The sequence below is a fragment of the Salmo trutta genome, chromosome 26 (genome assembly GCF_901001165.1).
Source record: "Salmo trutta chromosome 26, fSalTru1.1, whole genome shotgun sequence".
NCBI lineage: Eukaryota > Metazoa > Chordata > Actinopteri > Salmoniformes > Salmonidae > Salmo > Salmo trutta.
Window position 1 is genome coordinate 40,039,371 of NC_042982.1, and position 19,871 is coordinate 40,059,241.

A 19,871-nucleotide genomic window follows, 5' to 3' on the forward strand; every position below is an offset into this window, starting at 1 on the left:
GTTGGCAGTGTGCACATAGCCTATCTTCTCTTGAGAGCCAGGTCTGCCTACGGTGGCCTTTCTCAATAACAAGGCTATGCTCACTGAGTCTGTACATAGTCAAAGCTTTCTTTAAATTTGGGTCAGTCACAGTGGTCAGGTATTCTGCCACTGTGTACTCTCTGTTTAGGGCCAAATAGCATTCTAGTTTGCTCTGTTTGTTTGTAAATTCTTTCCAATGTGTCAAGTAATTATCTTTTTGTTTTCTCATGATTTGGTTGGGTCTAATTGTGTTGCTGTCGTGGGGCTCTGTGGGGTCTGTTTGTGCCCCAGGACCAGCTTGCTTAGGGGACTCTTCTCCAGGTTCATCTCTCTGTAGGTGATGGCTTTGTTCTGGAAGGTTTGGGAATCACTTCCTTTTAGGTGGTTGTAGAATTTAACGGCTCTTTTCTGGATTTTGATAATTAGCGGTATCAGCCTAATTCTGCTCATGCATTATTTGGTGTTTTACGTTGTACACAGAGGATATTTTTGCATGCTGAGTCTTAATTTGGTGTTTGTCCCATTTTGTGAATTCTTGGTTGGTGAGCGGACCCCAGACCACACAACCATAAAGGGCAATGGGTTCTATAACTGATTCCAGTATTTTTAGCCAGATAATAATTGCTCTATCTACCCCCACTCCCCCAGTCCTCTTGACTACCTCTCTCTCTCTCTCTCTCTCTCTCTCTCTCTTTCTCTCTCAATCCAATTAAATTCAAACGACTTGAAATACACAATAAAAAATGAACAGTAAACATTACACTCACAAAAGTTCCAAAGGATTAAAGACATTTCAAATGTCATAGTTAAGAAATAGTTAAAGTAAAAAAGAGAAAATAAATCAAAATAAATATAGATTGATTTTACAATGGTGTTTGTTCTTCACTGGTTGCCCTTTTCTTGTGGCAAAAGGTCACAAATATTTCTGCTGTGATGGCACACTCTCTCGCGCTTTCTCTCTCTCTCTTTCTCTCTTTCTCTCTCTCTTTCTCCTACTGTAAACAACAAGAGTTTGTGGAGCATAGGTTCTGATTGCCAGGTACCATTGAGGACCTTTGACCTCTACTGTGAACTCTTGTCTACTGGAATCTCCTCTCCTTTTCTGTTTTCCTCCTAATCCCTTAACACCGTGTTCTGTGGCGGGATTGTTGCCACGTTCATTGAGATCAAATTTCTTGGTCTAGTTGTGTTGTTCAGACCAGACTGACCATCAGTGGAAGTGGAAATGGGGAAACAATCTCTCTCTCTTTCTCTCTCTCTCTCTCTCTCTCTCTCTCTCTCTCTCTCTCTCTCTCTCTCTCTCGCACGCTGTCTCTTTCTCTCTCTCTCTCTCTCTCTGTCTCTCTTGCACGCTCTCTTTCTCTCTCTCTCTATCTGTCTCTCTCGCACGCTCTCTTTCTCTCTCTCTCTGTCTCTCTCTCTCGCACGCTGTCTCTTTCTCTCTCTCTCTCTCTGTCTCTCTCGCACGCTGTCTCTTTCTCTCTCTCTCTCTCTCTCTGTCTCTCTCGCACGCTCTCTTTCTCTCTCTCTCTGTCTCTCTCTCTCGCACGCTGTCTCTCTCTCTCTCTCTCTCTCTCTCTCTCTCTGTCTCTCTCGCACGCTGTCTCTTTCTCTCTCTCTCTCTCGCACGCTCTCTCTCTCTCTCTCTCTCTCTCTCTGTCTCTCTCGCACGCTCTCTTTCTCTCTCTTTCTCTCTCTCTCTCTCGCACGCTGTCTCTTTCTCTCTCTCTCTCTCTCTATCTGTCTCTCTCGCACGCTCTCTTTCTCTCTCTCTCTGTCTCTCTCTCTCGCAGGCTGTCTCTTTCTCTCTCTTTCTCTCTCTGTCTCTCTCGCACGCTGTCTCTTTCTCTCTCTCTCTCTCGCACGCTGTCTCTTTCTCTCTCTCTCTCTCTCTCTCTCTCGCACGCTGTCTCTTTCTCTCTCTTTCTCTCTCTGTCTCTCTCGCACGCTGTCTCTTTCTCTCTCTCTCTCTCGCACGCTGTCTCTTTCGCTCTCTCTCTCTCGCACGCTGTCTCTTTCTGTCTGTCTGTCTGTCTGTCTGTCTGTCTGTCTCGCACGCTCTCTCTTTCTCTCTCTCTCTGTGATTTCAGCCATATTCTCCACCACGCCTCCCTGTTCCCAGACAGAACCCCTGTGTGTATTTGATCAGAGGATGAACAGATAGATAAATGTGTTTTCCTCAGTGGCTCTGAACTACCAGACAGAGGGCCGGATGATGCAGCTGAACAGAGCCAAGTTCATGGTGAACGGAGGCTGTGGTTACGTCCTCAAACCTCCACCCATGTGTAAAGGTACTGACACACACACACACACACACACCACACACACACAACACACACACACACACACACACACACACACACACACCACACACACACACACACACACACACACACACCACACAGGGAGAGATGAGGAGTTTATGTGATTCTAGACTATTGAGGATGCACTCTGTCGTTTTACTGTTCTGATTGGTTGTTTTACTCCTTCAGGCTCTTTCAACCCTTTCAGTGACGACCCCCTCCCTGCCTACCCCAAGAAACAGCTGGTGCTGAAGATCATCAGTGGACAGCAGCTTCCCAAACCACCAGACTCTATGCTGGGGGACCGAGGAGAGGTACACACACACACAGACACATTTTCTGCCAACAAAATGGATAATTTGCTCAATAATCTCTTTGGCTTATAAATGTGTTGCCACCTGTTAGCATAGTGTTGCTAAACCCCAATGCTGCTGTTACTCTGTTCCCTCTTCTGCTTCAGATCATTGACCCGTTAGCAAAGTGTTGCTAAGCCCCAATGCTGCTGTAACTGTGTTCCCTCTTCTGCTTCAGATCATTGAACTATTAGCATAGTGTTGCTAAGCCCCAATGCTGCTGTAACTGTGTTCCCCTCTTCTGCTCAGAATCATTGACCGTTTGTAGAGGTGGAGATCATCGGCCTGCCAGTGGACTGCTGCAAGGAGCAGACTCGAGTAGTGGACGACAACGGTAAAACACACACACGCACACAAACACACTATACAATTTATCATACAGACACTCCACTCATCCATAGAACCAGATATGACATTCAGTCAAGTCATCTCTGCACCATGTCATGGATCAGTGCCTCCACACAGTGATCTAATAGTACTACCACCACCTCCAGAGATCCATAACCTTTCCCTCCTCTCTCTCTCTCTCTCTCTCTCTCTCTCTCTCTCTCTCTCTGCTGAACCCTCCTCTCTCCCCCTGCTGAACCCTCCTCTCTCCCTGCTGAACCCTCCTCTCTCTCCCTGCTGAACCCTCTCTCTCCCCCTGCTGAACCCTCCTCTCTCTCTCTGCTGAACCCTCCTCTCTCTCCCTGCTGAACCCTCCTCTCTCCCCCTGCTGAACCCTCCTCTCTCTCCCTGCTGAACCCTCCTCTCTCTCCCTGCTGAACCCCTCCTCTCTCCCCCTGCTGAACCCTCCTCTCTCTCCCTGCTGAACCCTCCTCTCTCCCCTGCTGAACCCTCCTCTCTCTCCCTGCTGAACCCTCCTCTCTCTCCCTGCTGAACCCTCCTCTCTCTCCCTGCTGAACCCTCCTCTCTCCCTGCTGAACCCTCCTCTCTCCCCCTGCTGAACCCTCCTCTCCCCCTGCTGAACCCTCCTCTCTCTCCCTACTGAGCCCTCCTCTCTCCCTGCTGAACCCCTCCTCTCTCTCCCTGCTGAACCCTCCTCTCTCCCCCTGCTGAACCCTCCTCTCTCTCCCCCAGCTGAGCCCTCCTCTCTCTCCCTGCTGAACCCTCCTCTCTCCCCCTGCTGAACCCTCCTCTCTCTCCCTGCTGAACCCTCCTCTCTCCCTGCTGAAACCCTCTCTCTCCCCCTGCTGAACCCTCCTCTCCCCCCCTGCTGAACCCTCCTTCTCTCTACCCTACTGAGCCCCTCCTCTCTCCCTGCTGAACCCTCCTCTCTCTCCCTGCTGACTTGAACCCTCCTCTCTCCCCTGCTGAACCCTCTCTCTCCCCCAGCTGAGCCCTTTCCTCTCTCTCCCTGCTGAACCATCCTCCTCTCTCCCCCTGCTGAACCCTCCTCTCTCTCCTGCTTGAACCCTCCTCTCTCCCCACCTGCTGAACCTCTCCCCCTCCTCTCTCTCCTGCTGAACCCTCTCCCTCTCTCATCGCTGAACCCTCTCCTCTCTCTCCCCGGCTGAACCCTCCTCTCTCTCCCCTGCTTGAACCCTCCTCTCTCTCCCTGCTCGAACCCTACTGCTCTCTCTCTGAGAGTCAGTGTGACTGTGACCTGACCCGACCTGCCACCCAGACCCAGTCATCTATTCTAAACATAGATGACAGGCAACAGGGTAGGACTGGGCCAAACACACCATAGACACATGACCATTGGACTTGAATCAATGTTGTATTTGTCACTCAGTTTGTTAGATCCTGTTGTGAGTGTGTGTTCCCACAGAGACAGTACCCTTTGCATATGCCCCAAACATAGCTGAGGCACGCGCGTGTGTGTGTGTGTGTGTGTGTGTGTGTGTGTGTGTGTGTGTGTGTGTGTGTGTGTGTGTGTGTGTGTGAGAGAGAGTGTGTGTGTGTACTCTGACACAGTGTGTGTTGTCCAGGTTTTAACCCTGTGTGGGAGGAGAACCTGTCCTTTACCATCCACATGGCGGAGGTTGCTCTGGTGCGTTTCCTCGTCTGGGACCACGACCCCATCGGACGGGACTTTGTGGGCCAGAGGACTGTGGCCTTCAGTAGCCTGATGCCAGGTCAGTGAGTGACTGTGTGTGTGTGTTTGTGAGCGTATGTGTTTGTGAGCGTGTGTGTGTGTTAGTCTGTCTGTGTGTGTGTGAGTCTGTCTGTGTGTGTGTGAGTCTGTCTGTGTGTGTGTGAGTCTGTCTGTGTGTGTGTGAGTGTCTGTGTGTGTGTGAGTCTGTGTGAGTCTGTGTGTGTGAGTCTGTCTGTGTGTGTGAGTCTGTGTGTGAGTCTGTGTGAGTCTGTGTGTGTGTGTGTGTATGTGTGTGTGTGTGTGTGTGTGTGTGTGTGTGTGTGTGTGTGTGTGTGGATGTGCAGCATGCCTGTAGTTGTGTTGGAATAAAGTGAAGGAGCATACAGTACTGTAGAAGCCAGCATGTTGTCTTTAATGAATGAGTGTATCATGTCACTTTGTATCACATCATTGGAAGTGCCAGAGGCTCCTGGGCAAGTGCCTGTACATATAGGCAACAGTGTCTTCTCTTGTGAACTATGATACATGGACCTTATGTATGACTTACTGCTTATTCTGGTCCATTCACACGTCTGTTTGTCTGTGACAGAGCTGTCCTTGAACTCCCTCACACTCCCCTCTCTCTCTCTCTGTCTCTCTCTCTCTCTCTCTCTCTCTGTCCCTCCCTCTCTCTCTCTGTCCCTCTCTCTCTCTCTGCCTCTCCATCTCTCTCTCTGTCCCTCTCTCTCTCTCTGCCTCTCCATCTCTCTCTCTCCCCCTCTCTCTGTCCATCTCTCTCTCTCTGCCTCTTCCTCTATCCCTCTCCCTCTCTCACCCCCCCTCTCTCTGTCACTCTCTCTCTCTCTCTCTCTGTCCCTCCCTCTCTCTCTGTCCCTCTCTCTCTCTATGCCTCTCCATCTCTCTCTCCCTCTCTCTCTCTGTCCCTCTCTCTCTCTCTCTCTGCCTCTCCATCTCTCTCTCTCCCTCTCTCTCTGTCCATCTCTCTCTCTCCGCCTCTTCCTCTATCCCTCTCCCTCTCTCTCTCCCCCTCTCTCTCTGTCACTCTCTCTCTCTCTGTCCCTCCCTCTCTCTCTGTCCCTCTCTCTCTCTATCCCTCTCCCTCTCTCTCTCCCCCTCTCTCTCTCTGTCACTCTCTCTCTCCCTCTCTGCCTCTTTCTCTGTCAATTCAATTCAAGGGGCTTTATTGGCATGGGAAACATATGTTAACATTGCCAAAGCAAGTGAAGTAGATAATATACAAAAGTGAAATAAATATAAATGAACAGAAAACATTACACTCACATAACTTCCAAAAGAATAAAGGCATTACAAATGTCATATTATGTATATATACAGTTTTGTAACGATGTACAAATGGTTAAAGTATAAAAGGGAAAATAAATAAGCATAAATATGGGTTGTATTTGCAATGGTGTTTGTTCTTCATTGGTTGACCTTTTCTTGTGGCAACAGGTTACAAATCTTGCTGCTGTGATGGCACACTGTGGTATTTCACCCAGTAGATATGGGAGTTTATCAAAATCGGGTTTGTTTTCAAATTCTTTATGGATCTTGTCACGTCCTGACCAGCAGATGAAGCTAGTGTTTTAGTTTTGGGGTCAGGACGTGGCAGGTTTGTGTTTGTTAAATGTTGGGTTGATGATTGGGACTTCCAATTGAAGGCAGGTGTGTATAGTTGCCTTTAATTGGAAGTCCTATATAGGTGTGTGTGTGTTTGTCTTTGGGGTTGTGGGGAATTGTTTTGCACTGTGGTTTTTAAGCCTGCAAACTGTTGCTGCTGCTGTCGGGGTTTTTTGTGTTCCGGTGGATGCTTTACTCCTTTTGTTGGGGAAATAAAATATGAGTATCCACACTTCCGCTGCGCCTTGGTCCTCCATTACAGACGACAACCGTGACAGAATTCCCCACCTTCACAGGACCAAGCAGCGGAAGAAGGCTGGCAAGGACTGGGAGACCGAGAGGCACCCCCAATAATTTTTTAGGGGGGGGCACAAGGGCTGTGTGACGGGGCAGGAGCTGCCCGCCAGTCAACAGTCGCCAGAGCTGCCCGCCAGTCAACAGTCGTCAGAGCTGCCCGCCAGTCAACAGTCGTCAGAGCTGCCCGCCAGTCAACCATCACCAGAGCTGCCCGCCAGTCAACAGTCGTCAGAGCTGCCCGCCAGTCAACAGTCGTCAGAGCTGCCCGCCAGTCAACAGTCGTCAGAGCTGCCCGCCAGTCAACAGTCGTCAGAGCTGCCCGCCAGTCAACAGTCGTCAGAGCTGCCCGCCAGTCAACAGTCGCCAGAGAGGTCAGACTGCGCTGAACTGCCGGAGTGGCCAGACTGCGCTGAACTGCCGGAGTGGCCAGACTGCGCTGAACTGCCGGAGTGGCCAGACTGCGCTGAACTGCCGGAGTGGCCAGACTGCCCTGAACTGCCGGAGTGGCCAGACTGCCCTGAACTGCCGGAGTGGCCAGACTGCCCTGACCTGCCGGAGTGGCCAGACTGCCCTGAACTGCCCCGAGCTGCCAGACTGCCCAGACTGTCCCGAGCTGCCAGACTGCCCAGACTGTCCCGAGCTGCCAGACTGCCCAGACTGTCCCGAGCTGCCAGACTGCCCAGACTGTCCCGAGCTGCCAGACTGCCCAGACTGTCCCGAGCTGCCAGACTGCCCAGACTGTCCGAGCTGCCAGACTGCCCAGACTGTCCCGAGCTGCCAGACTGCACCGAGCTGCCAGACTGGCCAGACTGCCCCGAGCTGCCAGAGTGGCCCGACTGCCTGGAACGGCCAGAACCGGAGCCACCTCCAGGATAGGTGGGTTGGGGAGGGAGGGTGTAGCACAGTGCCGTCGGTGACGGCAGCCACCCTCCCTTCCCTCCCTTAGTGTTTAGGGGTTATTGTTTATGGGTTTTTTGTTGGTGTTTTTCTGTTGGTAGGTGCATTCCGGGGACTGCACCTTGAGGGGGGGGGGGGTACTGTCACGTCTTGACCAGCAGATGGAGCTAGTGTTTTAGTTTTGGGGTCAGGACGTGGCAGGTTTGTGTTTGTTAAATGTTGGGTTGATGATTGGGACTTCCAATTGAAGGCAGGTGTGTATAGTTGCCTTTAATTGGAAGTCCTATATAGGTGTGTGTGTTTGTCTTTGGGGTTGTGGGGAATTGTTTTGCACTGTGGTTTTTAAGCCTGCAAACTGTTGCTGCTGCTGTCGGGGTTTTTTGTGTTCCGGTGGATGCTTTACTCCTTTTGTTGGGGAAATAAAATATGAGTATCCACACTTCCGCTGCGCCTTGGTCCTCCATTACAGACGACAACCGTGACAGATCTGTGTAATCTAAGGGAAATATGTTTCTGTAATATGGTCATACGTTTGGCAGGAGGTTAGGAAGTGCAGCTCAGTTTCCACCTCATTTTGTGGGCAGTGTGCACATAGCCTGTCTTCTCTTGAGAGCCAGGTCTGCCTACGGCAGCCTTTCTCAATAGCAAGGCTATGCTCACTGAGTCTGTACATAGTCAAAGCTTACACATTACACATTATAAATAATTATCTTTTTGTTTTCTCATGATTTGGTTGGGTCTAATTGTGTTGCTGTCTTGGGGCTCTGTGGGGTGTGTTTGTGTTTGTGAACAGAGCCCCAGGACCAGCTTGCTTAGGGGGCTCTTCTCTAGGTTAATCTCTCTGTAGGTGATGACTTTGTTATGGAAGGTTTGGGAATCACTTCCTTTTAGGTGGTTGTAGAATTTAACGGCTCTTTTCTGGATTTTGATAATTAGAGTGTTTAGGCCAAGGTATGTACAGTTTTTTTGTTTGCTCTAGGGCAACGGTGTCTAGATGGAATTCGTATGTGTGGTCCTGGCGATTGGACCTTTTTTGGAACACCTTTATTTTGGTGTTACTGAGATTTACTGTCAGGGCCCAGGTCTGACAGAATCTGTGCAGAAGATCTAGGTGCTGCTGTATGCCTCCTTGGTTGGTGACAGAAGCACCAGATCGTCAACAAACAGTAGACATTTGACTTCAGATTCTAGTAGGGTGAGGCTGGGTGCTGCAGACATTTCTAGTGCCCTCGCCAATTCGTTGATATATATGTTGAAGAGGGTGGGGCTTAAGCTGCTTCCCTGTCTCACCCCACAGCCCTGTGGGAAGAAATGTGTATGTTTTTTGCCTATTTTAACCGCACACTTGTTGTTTGTGTACATGGATTTTATAATGTTGTATGTTTTTCCCCCAGCACCACTTTCCATCAATTTGTATAGCAGACCCTCATGTCAAATTGAGTCAAAGGCTTTTTTTTAAATCAACAAAGCATAAGAAGACTTTTCCTTTGTTTTAGTTTGTTTGTTTGTCAATTAGGGTGTGCAGGGTGAATTCGTGGTCTGTCGCACAGGATAATTTGGTAAAAAGCCTATTTGACATTTGCTCAGTACATTGTTTTCACTGAGGAAATGTACGAGTCTGCTGTTAATGATAATGCAGAGGATTTTCCCAAGGTTGCTGTTGACACATATCCCACGGTAGTTATTGGGGTCAAATTTGTCTCAACTTTTGTGGATTGGGATAATATGTCCATGGTTCCAAATATTGAGGAAGATGCCAGAGCTAAGAATGATGTTAGAGTTTTAGTATAGCCAATTGGAATTTGTCGTCTGTATATTTGATCATTTCATTGAGGATACCATCAACACCACATGCCTTTTTGGGTTGGAGGGTTTTTGTTTTGTCCTGTAGTTCATTCAGTAATTGTCATTGTCGTGTGTGTAGGTGGCAGGGAAGTCAGGCGCAGGAGAAACCAACTTGGTGTAACTGGAGTAGTTTAATAAAGATAAAACAAACTCCAAAACCAACGTACATAAAAAGTAACATGGGTAAATAACCCGTCGCACACCAATACAAATACACGAGCACATAACAACAAACAATCTCTGACAAGGACATGAGGGGAAACAGAGGGTTAAATACACAACCTGTAATGAATGGGATTGTTACCAGGTGTGTAGGAAGACAAGACAAAACCAATGGAAAATGAACAATGGATCAATGATGGCTGGAAGACCGGTGACGTCGACCGCCGAGCACCACCCGAACAAGGAGGGGCATCGACTTCGGCAGAAGTCGTGACAATAATTCAATAATTGGAGAATCCAGTGGGTTCTGGTAGTCTTTAATAGTTGATTCTAAGATTTGTATTTGATCATGTATGTTTTTTCTGTTTGTTCTTTGTTATAGGGCCAAAAATATTGGAGAAGTGGTTTACCCATACATCTTCATTTTGGATAGATAATTCTTTGTGTTGTTTGTTTAGTGTTTTCCAATTTTCCCAGAAGTGGTTAGAGTCTATGGATTCTTCCATTACATTGAGCTTATTTCTGATGTGCTGTTCCTTCTTTTTCCGTAGTGTATTTCTGTATTGTTTTAGTGAATCACCATAGTGAAGACTTAGACTCAGGTTTTCCGTGTTTCTATGTTTTTGGTTGGACAGGTTTCTCCATTTCTTTCTTAGATTTTTGCATTCTTCATCAAACCATTTGTCATTGTTGTTCATTTTCTTCGGTTTTCTATTTGAGATTTTTAGATTTGATAGGGAAGCCAAGTTTACACCTTCACTATTACAGTGGAACATTTTGTCCAGGAAGTTGTCTAAAAGGGATTGCATTTGTTGTTGACTAATTGTTTTTTGGCAGGTTTCCACACTATATTCCTTCCATCTATAGCATTTCTTAATATTACTCAGTTCTTTTGGCTTTGATTCCTCATGACTGAGTATTGCTCTGTTCAAGTAGACTGATTTTGCTGTGATCTGATAGTGGTGTCAGTGGACTGACTGTGAACGCTCTGAGAGACACTGCGTTGAGGACGTGAGAAAGTTGTCTACAGTACTACTGCCAAGGGATGAGCTATAGGTGCACCTACCATAGTCCCCTCGAAGCCTACCTTTGACTATGTACATACCCAGTTTGCGACAGAGCTGCAGGAGTTATGACCCGTGTTTGTTGGTTATGTTGTCGTAGTTGTGCCTAGGGGGGCATATGGGGGAGGGAATGCTGTCACCTCCAGGCAGGTGTTTGTCCCCTGTGTGCTGAGGGAGTCAGGTTCTTGTCCAGTTCTGGCATTTAGGCCGCCACAGACTAGTACATGTCCCTGGGCCTGGAAAGGGTTGATATCCCCCTCCAGGATGGAGAAGCTGTCTTCATTAAAGTATGGGGATTCTAGTGGGGGGATATAGGTAGCACACAGGAGGACATTTTTCTCTGTAAAGATAATTTCCTTTTGAATTTCTAGCCAAATGTAAAATGTTCCTGTTTTGATTACTTTAATGGAGTGAGTTAGGTCTGCTCTATACCAAATTAGCATACCCCCTGAGTCCCTTCCCTGTTTCACCTGGTAGTTTGGTGGATGGAACTACCAGCTCTCTGTAACCTAGAGGACAACCAGTGGGTCCATCTCCTCTATACCAGGTTTCTTGATAGTGAGATAGTGAAGGCTTTGTGTTCCATAAAGTTTCCAATGTTGTTAGTCGTGTGGTTTGGCCTCAGGCCAGTAAGTGTGAGCAGAGCCTGCTGAGCATCTGGTACATGCCATTGGCTTGGGCTAGTGTACGAGTGGTGGTTGGGCCTGTTTGACTGATCACGACCTGGGCGTATGTGTGACTTCCATGTTGAGGCCCTCTTTGCGGGGGTGGGGTGCATGGGGTGGGCAGGAGGGGCATAGGTCTGATCTGAGGGGGCCTAAATGGGGTGTGGGCATGGTTGACTTGGGTGGGTGTTGATTGGTTGGGGTGGGGGTGTGTATGTGGCTGGTGGTGTTGTGGTCTGGATGTAGGTCCTCTCGGCGTGGGTCCTCTATGTGTAGGTCCAGGGGGGGTCCCGCAGGTCTGGGAGTGTGTCTCGCTGGTCTGGGTGGGGTGTCTATTGATCTGTTGCTCCTGTCTGAAGTGTTGGGGCTGCGTTTGAGAGTGATGTCCTATAGAGTCCGGGCGAAGGTGGGCACTGCTGCCTTGTATAGGTGGACCTGGTCATAGAGGCTGTTCAAGTCCAGGGTGGAGTGGTGGGCCAGGAAAACATTTGGTTTTGAGGCAGTCACAGAACAGAGGGGGTGAGATCCCCTGGGCTTGGGGTTCTTCATTTGTCTGTTCTGCTGTGATGTCGACGCAATGGCCACGGTCTGGTGTGGACTGTTCTGCTGTGGTGCCGAGACTTTTGTCGGTAGCTGAGGTGGGCTGTTCTGCTGGCTTCTCTTCGGTGGTGGCCACCTCTCTAGTGGGTTGTTATCTGTTACACGCCATCCCCCTCAACCTCTCCTCTAGCAGTCTAATCCTCTTCTGCAGTGCTCGGTTCTTCTCCTGCTCTTGCTTTTTATATTGTTGAAGTTGTCTCACCACAGTCCAGAGTGCAGATATATCTCTCTCCACCTCCATCTCCCTGGGTCTGGGGAGAGCTCTCTCTCTCTCTCTCTCCTCGTGAATGAATAAACAGTGGTTGTGTTTCTGAAAGAGGAGCTCCTTGTTGTAGTGTGTTAGTGGTTCAGACAGAAATAGGGGGTTTTCTGTTTGTTAATGTCTATGCTCCCAGAAGAGGGTCTAAGCTTTTTGAGAAGCTTAGACAGGACCTGCTGCAGTATGACGGGGGGGGGGTTTATACATGAGTGAAGGTAGTGGAGGGGAGGATTAGAGCAGGAACGCTAGATAGGATATATGTCAGTAAGGGGAGCTGGAACAGAGTTCTGGAGCTGGAACGGGGTTCTGGGCTCCTAGTGGTTTATGAGGATCTATGTCAGTAAGGGGAGCTGGAACAGGGTTTTGGGCTCCGAGATCTGCCACAGTGTGCTCAGGAGATTCTACAGAGGCTGCCTAAGCCCAGGCCTGATCAGAGTGCTAGGCTAGAGGGGGGTCTTTAATTTCAGGAACTAACAGCGGCTGTGCAGCAGCTCTCCCCAGGTTGTGCTCTGGGGGTCGATGGACTGACAGCTGAGTGTTCTAAATGTTTCTGGGGTGAATTGGGGAGGAACCTCTTAGAGGTCTTTTGGGAGTCCTTTGAGAACTCTGTACTACCAGTCAGCTGCCAGCTGGCAGTGCTGTCACTACTGCAGAAGAAGGGGCACTTAGCTCTATTGAAGAACTGGAGGCCAGTATCATTGCTCTTCTTGGATTACAAAATACTGTTGAAGTGTCGGCTGAAAGGTTGTTTGGACACAATAGTTCACATGGCGCAGGCATACTGTGTGACTGGGCAAACGGTAATGGACAACTTGTTTCTTTTGAGAGATGTGATAGACATCGCTAGGATGTGTGATCAGGACCTGGGACTCATTTAGATAGACATCACTAGGATGTGTGATCAGGATCTGGGACTCATTTAGATAGACATCGCTAGGATGTGTGATCAGGACCTGGGACTCATTTAGATAGACATCACTAGGATGTGTGATCAGGATCTGGGACTCATTTAGATAGACATCACTGGTGTCGTGACGTTGTATTAGTTAATGTGACAACTGCTGCTCATCGAATGATTAACGGTTTATAATTACGTGATTAAATGAATCAGGCAATTATTAACTCATTAACCTGGGGCATCATGGGAAAATTTGTTTTATTGAGTTTCTATTTCCCAAATTAACTCAAGGAATATTAGAATATTGATTTTACAACAGTCGCTAATTAATCAATTTCCTCTACAGTCTCATTCTGAACGTTGCATAATCCGGGAATCTGCACAAACCCGAGTCCCACCAATGAGTTTGTACCACACCAAGTTTAGTTGATTATTTATTTACTAGAAAGCTAAAATGATAATAAAATATACACATACACAAATACACAGTCTAGGCTATTGGTTAGAACTTAGTACAACGGGCCAACACCCTCTGACGCGTGTTACCCAACATGGGGATTCAAAAGAGAGAGAAAAGGAGAAAGTACACGAGAGAAATATACATTAGGGTGCATTTGTCAGCTATGCTTATTTTAACCCTAACCTTGGCCCGAACTGCCGCTCTTATGGGTCAGAATATAATGATGTAATTACGTGTTGAAGGTCTCCGCTGTGGGTCTCTGCGTGGACCGTTTCGTCTTCTCGGATGGCGCAATTCTCTGGTGCAACTCTCTGGTTGTCCTCACGATGTCAGTGTCCTTTTTGCTTAGAGGTCTGATTCCTCGCTCTTGTTCTGAAAGGGGTCTTCTGAGGACAGCCAGCCCTGTAGCTCAGGGCTCACAGCGTAGGAATGAAAACAGTATAGATACACGCTTCGATGGGGAGTGGGGACCGGGTGATCTGTTCTAAATTCACCCTCTTAGATGCAGCTACTCATCCGTAGCATGGATAGAATAAGGTTCCTTTGTCTTCAACCTCGTGTTGCGTTTTGGGTTCATTGACTACTCAGACCTTGGCTGCAGCTCGGGTCATTTAGTCTGATATGTTAATTCTTAACTCACATGTCTTATACCCTCGGCTCGGATGTGGGCGGTTCCCGCCAGTATCAGCCTCTGGAGGTCTGGATTTAACTCAAATCCAATTTAGACAACTAACTTCACATTTCATCTTTACAAAAACATTCTCTTTGATTTGGACATTTTCCACCCAACGTACAATGTATAAACATCAAGCATATACTAGGAAAACTCTTAAAGTTACAATGTTTTCGTTATAACGTCGTCCTTTAACTTTTATTAACAAAACCAAAATGACATTCATTTTCATATTCCATATATCGTCATTACCACCATTGTGGCTGACGGAACCCCTTGTCCCAAAGTCCATGTATTGCATGTTAATGTTCTCCATAGTTCTCCATAGTGAGAGGACAAAGGAATTTAATCTCCTGCCTTAGATTTACAATGTGCGTGAGGTGTCATAACCCCCCCCCCCCATCTTCCTATCCCTTGAGATCCAACCTTCTCCTCTGGTGGGGGTGGAATCTCTCTGCAGGATTGTGGTCATTTGTAACCTGAATCGAGCAGGACAGTCATGACACTAGGATATATGAAAGGACCTGGGACTCATTTACATAGGCATCACTAGGATGTGTGATCAGGACCTGTGACTCATTTAGATAGACATCACTAGGATGTATAATCAGGACCTGTCTCTATGGGCCGAGGCGGTTTCAATGCACCTAGTCCTGTGATTCTGGGACTTTTCTAAATGTCATTTTCACGTCATTCATAATGAATTGAAGTCATTGCAAATGGACGAGACTGTTGCTCGGCCTGAGAACCTTCTAAAGCCACATAACTCACCGTGCACTATCGACTTAAGCTCTAGAACATATATGTAAAGTTTCAGAGCTCTAGGTCTGACAGTTATTTGATGGTGTGAATGCCGGTATCTATTGCAGGCTCTGTGTGTCTGTAAGCCCCACACTGTGTTACTCCGCCCTTGCTGTATGTGTGTGTGTGAGTTTTTCTTGGACATCTGATGGGAGAAATGACTGATTTATAGTTCATGATGGTTGCTTTTGGAAAGATGTGAACTTTTTAACCTCACTAGGGTAGGGGGCACTATTTTCACCTCCGGATGAAAAGCGTGCCCAAAGTAAACTGCCTGCTACTCAGGCCCAGAAGCTAGGATATGCATATAATTGGTAGATTTGGATAGAAAACACTCTAAAGTTTCCAAAACTGTTCAAATAATGTCTGTGAGTAAAACAAAACTGATATGGAAGTGGGATTTTTTGTAGTTTTCTATTGAATGCCATTACAGTATCCATTGACTTAGGACTCAAATTGCACTTCCTATGGCTTCCACTAGATGTCAACAGTCTTTAGAAATTGTTTCAGGCTTGTATTCTGAAAAATGAGCGAGTAACACCACTTTGAATGAGTGGACCATTCAGTGTCCCAGAGGTTTTTCATGCGCTCGACCGAGAGCACGCCTTACTTGTTTTCCTTTTATATTGACGAAGCTATTGTCCAGTTGAAATGTTATTGATTATTATGACTAAAAACAACCTGAGGATTGATTATAAAAATCGTTTGACATATTTCTATGAACTTTACTGATACTTTTCGGATTTTTCGTCTGTTTGTTGTGACTGCCTTTGAGCCTGTGGATTACTGAAGAAAACGCGCGAACAAAACGGAGGTTTTTGGATATAAAGAGGGACTTTATTCAACAAAACGAACATTTATTGAGTAAATGGGAGTCTTGTGAGTGCAACCATATGAAGATCATCAAAGGTAAGTGATTAATTTTATCACTATTTCTGACTTGTGTAACTCCACTACTTGGCTGGTAACTGTTTGTAATGATTTGTCTGCTGGGTGCTGTTCTCGGATAATCACATGGTATGCTTTCGCCGTAAAGCCTTTTTGAAATCTGACACCGTGATTGGATTAACAAGAAGTTAATCTTTAAACCGATGTATAACACTTGTATGTTTTATGAATTTTTATAATGAGTATTTCTGTTTTTGAATTTGGCGCTCTGCAATTTCACTGGATGTTGGCCAGGTGGGACGGTAGCGTCCTACACCCCCTAGAGAGGTTAATCCTTCTAAACAGCCCCTATGAACCCAATTTTAGGCACTTCCGGTTGGCACAGGAAGCTGAAAGTGAACACATATCCTCCTTGGGGTAGGCGTTTACAGAATCCTGAGTTTAAAGTATTTACATTAAGAACTGACTGATTTATAGAGGGTTGAATGTGGTGTTTTTACCTAACTGCAGGTTGTGAAATCAAAACCACTATTAGGGTGAATTTAACCACTTCCGGTTGCTCCAGGAAGCTTAGAATCAACACAGGTAGACCTCATAGTAGCCTGATGGATTGTCATCGAAGACAGTTTGATGTGGCATTCATAACCCGCATAGGCTTCAGGTTGAAGTTAAGTGAGCAGGCAATGTATTGCTATCGGGAGAGGTGTCATTGTAAACTGTTAATGGACGAGGCTGTTTATCGGCCTGAGAACCTTCTAGGGCCACCTAACTCACCATGCACTATCGACTTAAGCTCTAGAACATGTATATAAAGTTTCAGAGCTCTAGGTCTGACGGTTCTTTGATAGTTCTAACGCAGGTAACTTTTGCAGGCTCTGTGTGTCTGTACGCCTTTCACTGTGTCACTCCCTATTGACTGTGTGTGTGTGTGTGTGTGTGTGTGTGTGTGTGTGTGTGTGTGTGTGTGTGTGTGTGTGTGTGTGTGTGTGTGTGTGTGTGTGTGTGAGTTCAGAAAATCACAGAAATCATGTAGAGCTCCAACATCCGCCGGGTGTTGGAGCTCTACATGACTTTTTTGGGGAAAAAAACAAATTTCTTTAACCATCACCGAACGGACATTGAATTATTTCTCGTAAATTACATTAGATAAATGGTTGGTTCTTTTTTCCTTACACCATAGGTTCATGTACTTTGATGTGAAATGGTCAAATTAGCGCTCTATTACCGTTTTTGACCTTTAATCCCAGAAAATGGGCCTTAACTCAAAAAGCGTTGAGGCCTCGATGCCATCTTGTTTCTGGGCTAAAAGCCCATTTGGCCAAACCTGTGCTCACCGAGTTTTGTCTTCGAAGTCTTTTCCGTTTAGGAGAAATGGCCATATCCGTTTGGTGATGTTTTGTCCATTTGCAATAAGCAGCCAGTCGCCATCTGGTGGAATCTTCCGGAACAGTGGAAAAATGAATATTTGAAGAATCTCAAATATAAAATATATTTTGATTTGTTTAACCTCTATGGGACCGGCGGGACGAATTCGTCCCACCTACGTAACAGCAAGTGCAATCCTGTGGCGCGATTTTTAAAACGTTTGAAATGCTATTACTTCAATTTCTCAAACATATGACTATTTTACAGCTATTTAAAGACAAGACTCTCGTTAATCTAACCACACTGTCCGATTTCAAAAAGGCTTTACAACGAAAGCAAAACATTAGATTATGTCAGCAGAGTACCCAGCCAGAAATAATCAGACACCCATTTTTCAAGCTAGCATATAATGTCACATAAACAAAACCACAGCTAAATGCAGCACTAACCTTTGATGATCTTCATCAGATGACACTCCTAGGACATTATGTTATACATGCATGTTTTGTTCAATCAAGTTCATATTTATATCAAAAAACAGCTTTTTACATTAGCATGTGACGTTCAGAACTATTATACCCACCGCAAACTTCAGGTGAATTTACTAAATTACTCACGATAAACGTTCACAAAAAACATAACAATTATTTTAAGAATTATAGATACAGAACTCCTTTATGCAATCGCTATGTCCAATTTTAAAATAGCTTTTCGGCAAAAGCACATTTTGCAATATTCTGAGTAGATAGCCCAGCCATCATGGCTAGCTATTTTGAACCCCACCAAATTTGGCCCTCACCAAACTCCGATTTACTATTAGAAAAATGTGATTACCTTTGCTGTTCTTCGTCAGAATGCACTCCCAGGACTTCTACTTCAATAACAAATGTTGGTTTGGTTAAAAATAATCCATAGTTATGTTCAAATATCCTCTGTTTTGTTCGTGCGTTCAAGACACTATCCGAAGGGTGACGAAGGTGATGCGCCCGACGCGTTTCGTGACAAAAAATGTCTAAATATTCCATTACCGTACTTCGAAACATGTCAACCGTTGTTTAAAATCAATTTTTATGCGATTTTTCTCGTAAAATAGCGATAATATTCCGACCGGGAAACCCTGTTTTCGTTCAAAGACGAAAAAATAAAAACATGGTGTCGCCTCGTGCACGCGCCCCAGTCTCATTGTTCTCTGATCGACCACTATCCAAATGCGCTACTGTTTTTCAGCCAGGGGCTCCAAAGGCATCATTCACCGTTTTGCCGCCTTCTGAGAGCCTATGGGAGCTGTAGGAAGTGTCACGTTACAGCAGAGATCCTCAGTTTTCAATAAAGAGAGTGTAGAAGCCCAAGAAATGGTCAGAGAGGGCACTTCCTGTAAGGAATCTTCTCAGGTTTTTGCCTGCCATATGAGTTCTGTTATACTCACAGACACCATTCAAACAGTTTTAGAAACTTTAGGGTGTTTTCTATCCAAAGCCAATAATTATATGCATATGCTAGTTTCTGGGCAGTAGTAATAAGCAGATTAAATCGGGTACGTTTTTTATCCGGCCGTGCAAATACTGCCCCCTACCCTAGAGAGGTTAATATAGCACTGTGCCATGCCAGGGGATGGTCTGTGTTAATATAGCACCGTGTCATGCCAGGGGATGGTCTGTGTTAATATAGCACTGTGCCATGCCAGGGGATGGTCTGTGTTAATATAGCACTGTGCCATGCCAGGGGATGGTCTGTGTTAATATAGCACTGTGCCATGTCAGGGGATGGTCTGTGTTAATATAGCACTGTGCCATGCCAGGGGATGGTCTGGTTAATATAGCACTGTGCCATGCCAGGTGATGGTCTGGTTAATATAGCACTGTGTCATGCCAGGGGATGGTCTCTGTAGAAAGTGAAGTTGCTTACATTCCCCTCTTTGTAGCAGTCAGCAAATAGTGTCTCTAGATTGTCCTTGAGGAGCTTTTTTGTACTTATTCCGTGCAGTGTTATTTTTAATATACATGGGGTACTGTATTGTAATGACCTCTCCACAGGGATAACTCTCTGTCTCTCTCCCTCTCTCTCTCTTCAGGTTATAGACATGTGTACTTGGAGGGGTTGACTGAGGCGTCCATCTTTATCCACGTATCAGTTCATGACATCTATGGGAAGGTAGGTACAGTACATTGCAGTGAGATAACCCTTCTATGGTAAGATATGTACAGTACAGTCTGAGCCATTCCTAGTATCCCTGGTCCTCTTCTCCACGTGTCACCACTGACCCTAGCCTGGGTACCAGTCTGTTTCTGGTCTCTTTAATATAGCCTGGGTACCAGTCTGTTTCAGATCTATTTTATATAGCCTGGGTTCCAGTCTGTTTCAGATCTCTTTTATATAGCCTGGGTTCCAGTCTGTTTCTAACCTCTTTGATACAGCCTGGGTACCAGTCTGTTTCTGGTCTCTTTAATATAGCCTGGGAACCAGTCTGTTTCTAACCTCTTTAATATAGCCTGGGTACCAGTCTATTTCTGGTCTCTTTAATATAGTCTGGGTACCAGTCTGTTTCTGGTCTCTTTAATATAGCCTGGGTACCAGTCTGTTTCTGGTCTCTTTAATATAGCCTGGGAACCAGTCTGTTTCTAACCTCTTTAATATAGCCTGGGTACCAGTCTGTTTCTGG

General features: G+C 46.2%; 1 protein-coding gene across 1 annotated transcript in view; it reads left to right on the top strand.

The window, feature by feature from the left end:
* Window positions 1-19,871, top strand: part of LOC115163913 (1-phosphatidylinositol 4,5-bisphosphate phosphodiesterase eta-1-like) — a 118,459-nt gene that overhangs the window by 92,179 nt on the left and 6,409 nt on the right. The window contains 5 exon segments of the mRNA XM_029716112.1: window positions 2,205-2,312; window positions 2,514-2,638; window positions 2,927-3,011; window positions 4,612-4,758; window positions 19,284-19,363. Of these exon segments, the coding sequence (XP_029571972.1) occupies window positions 2,205-2,312; window positions 2,514-2,638; window positions 2,927-3,011; window positions 4,612-4,758; window positions 19,284-19,363 (545 nt within the window).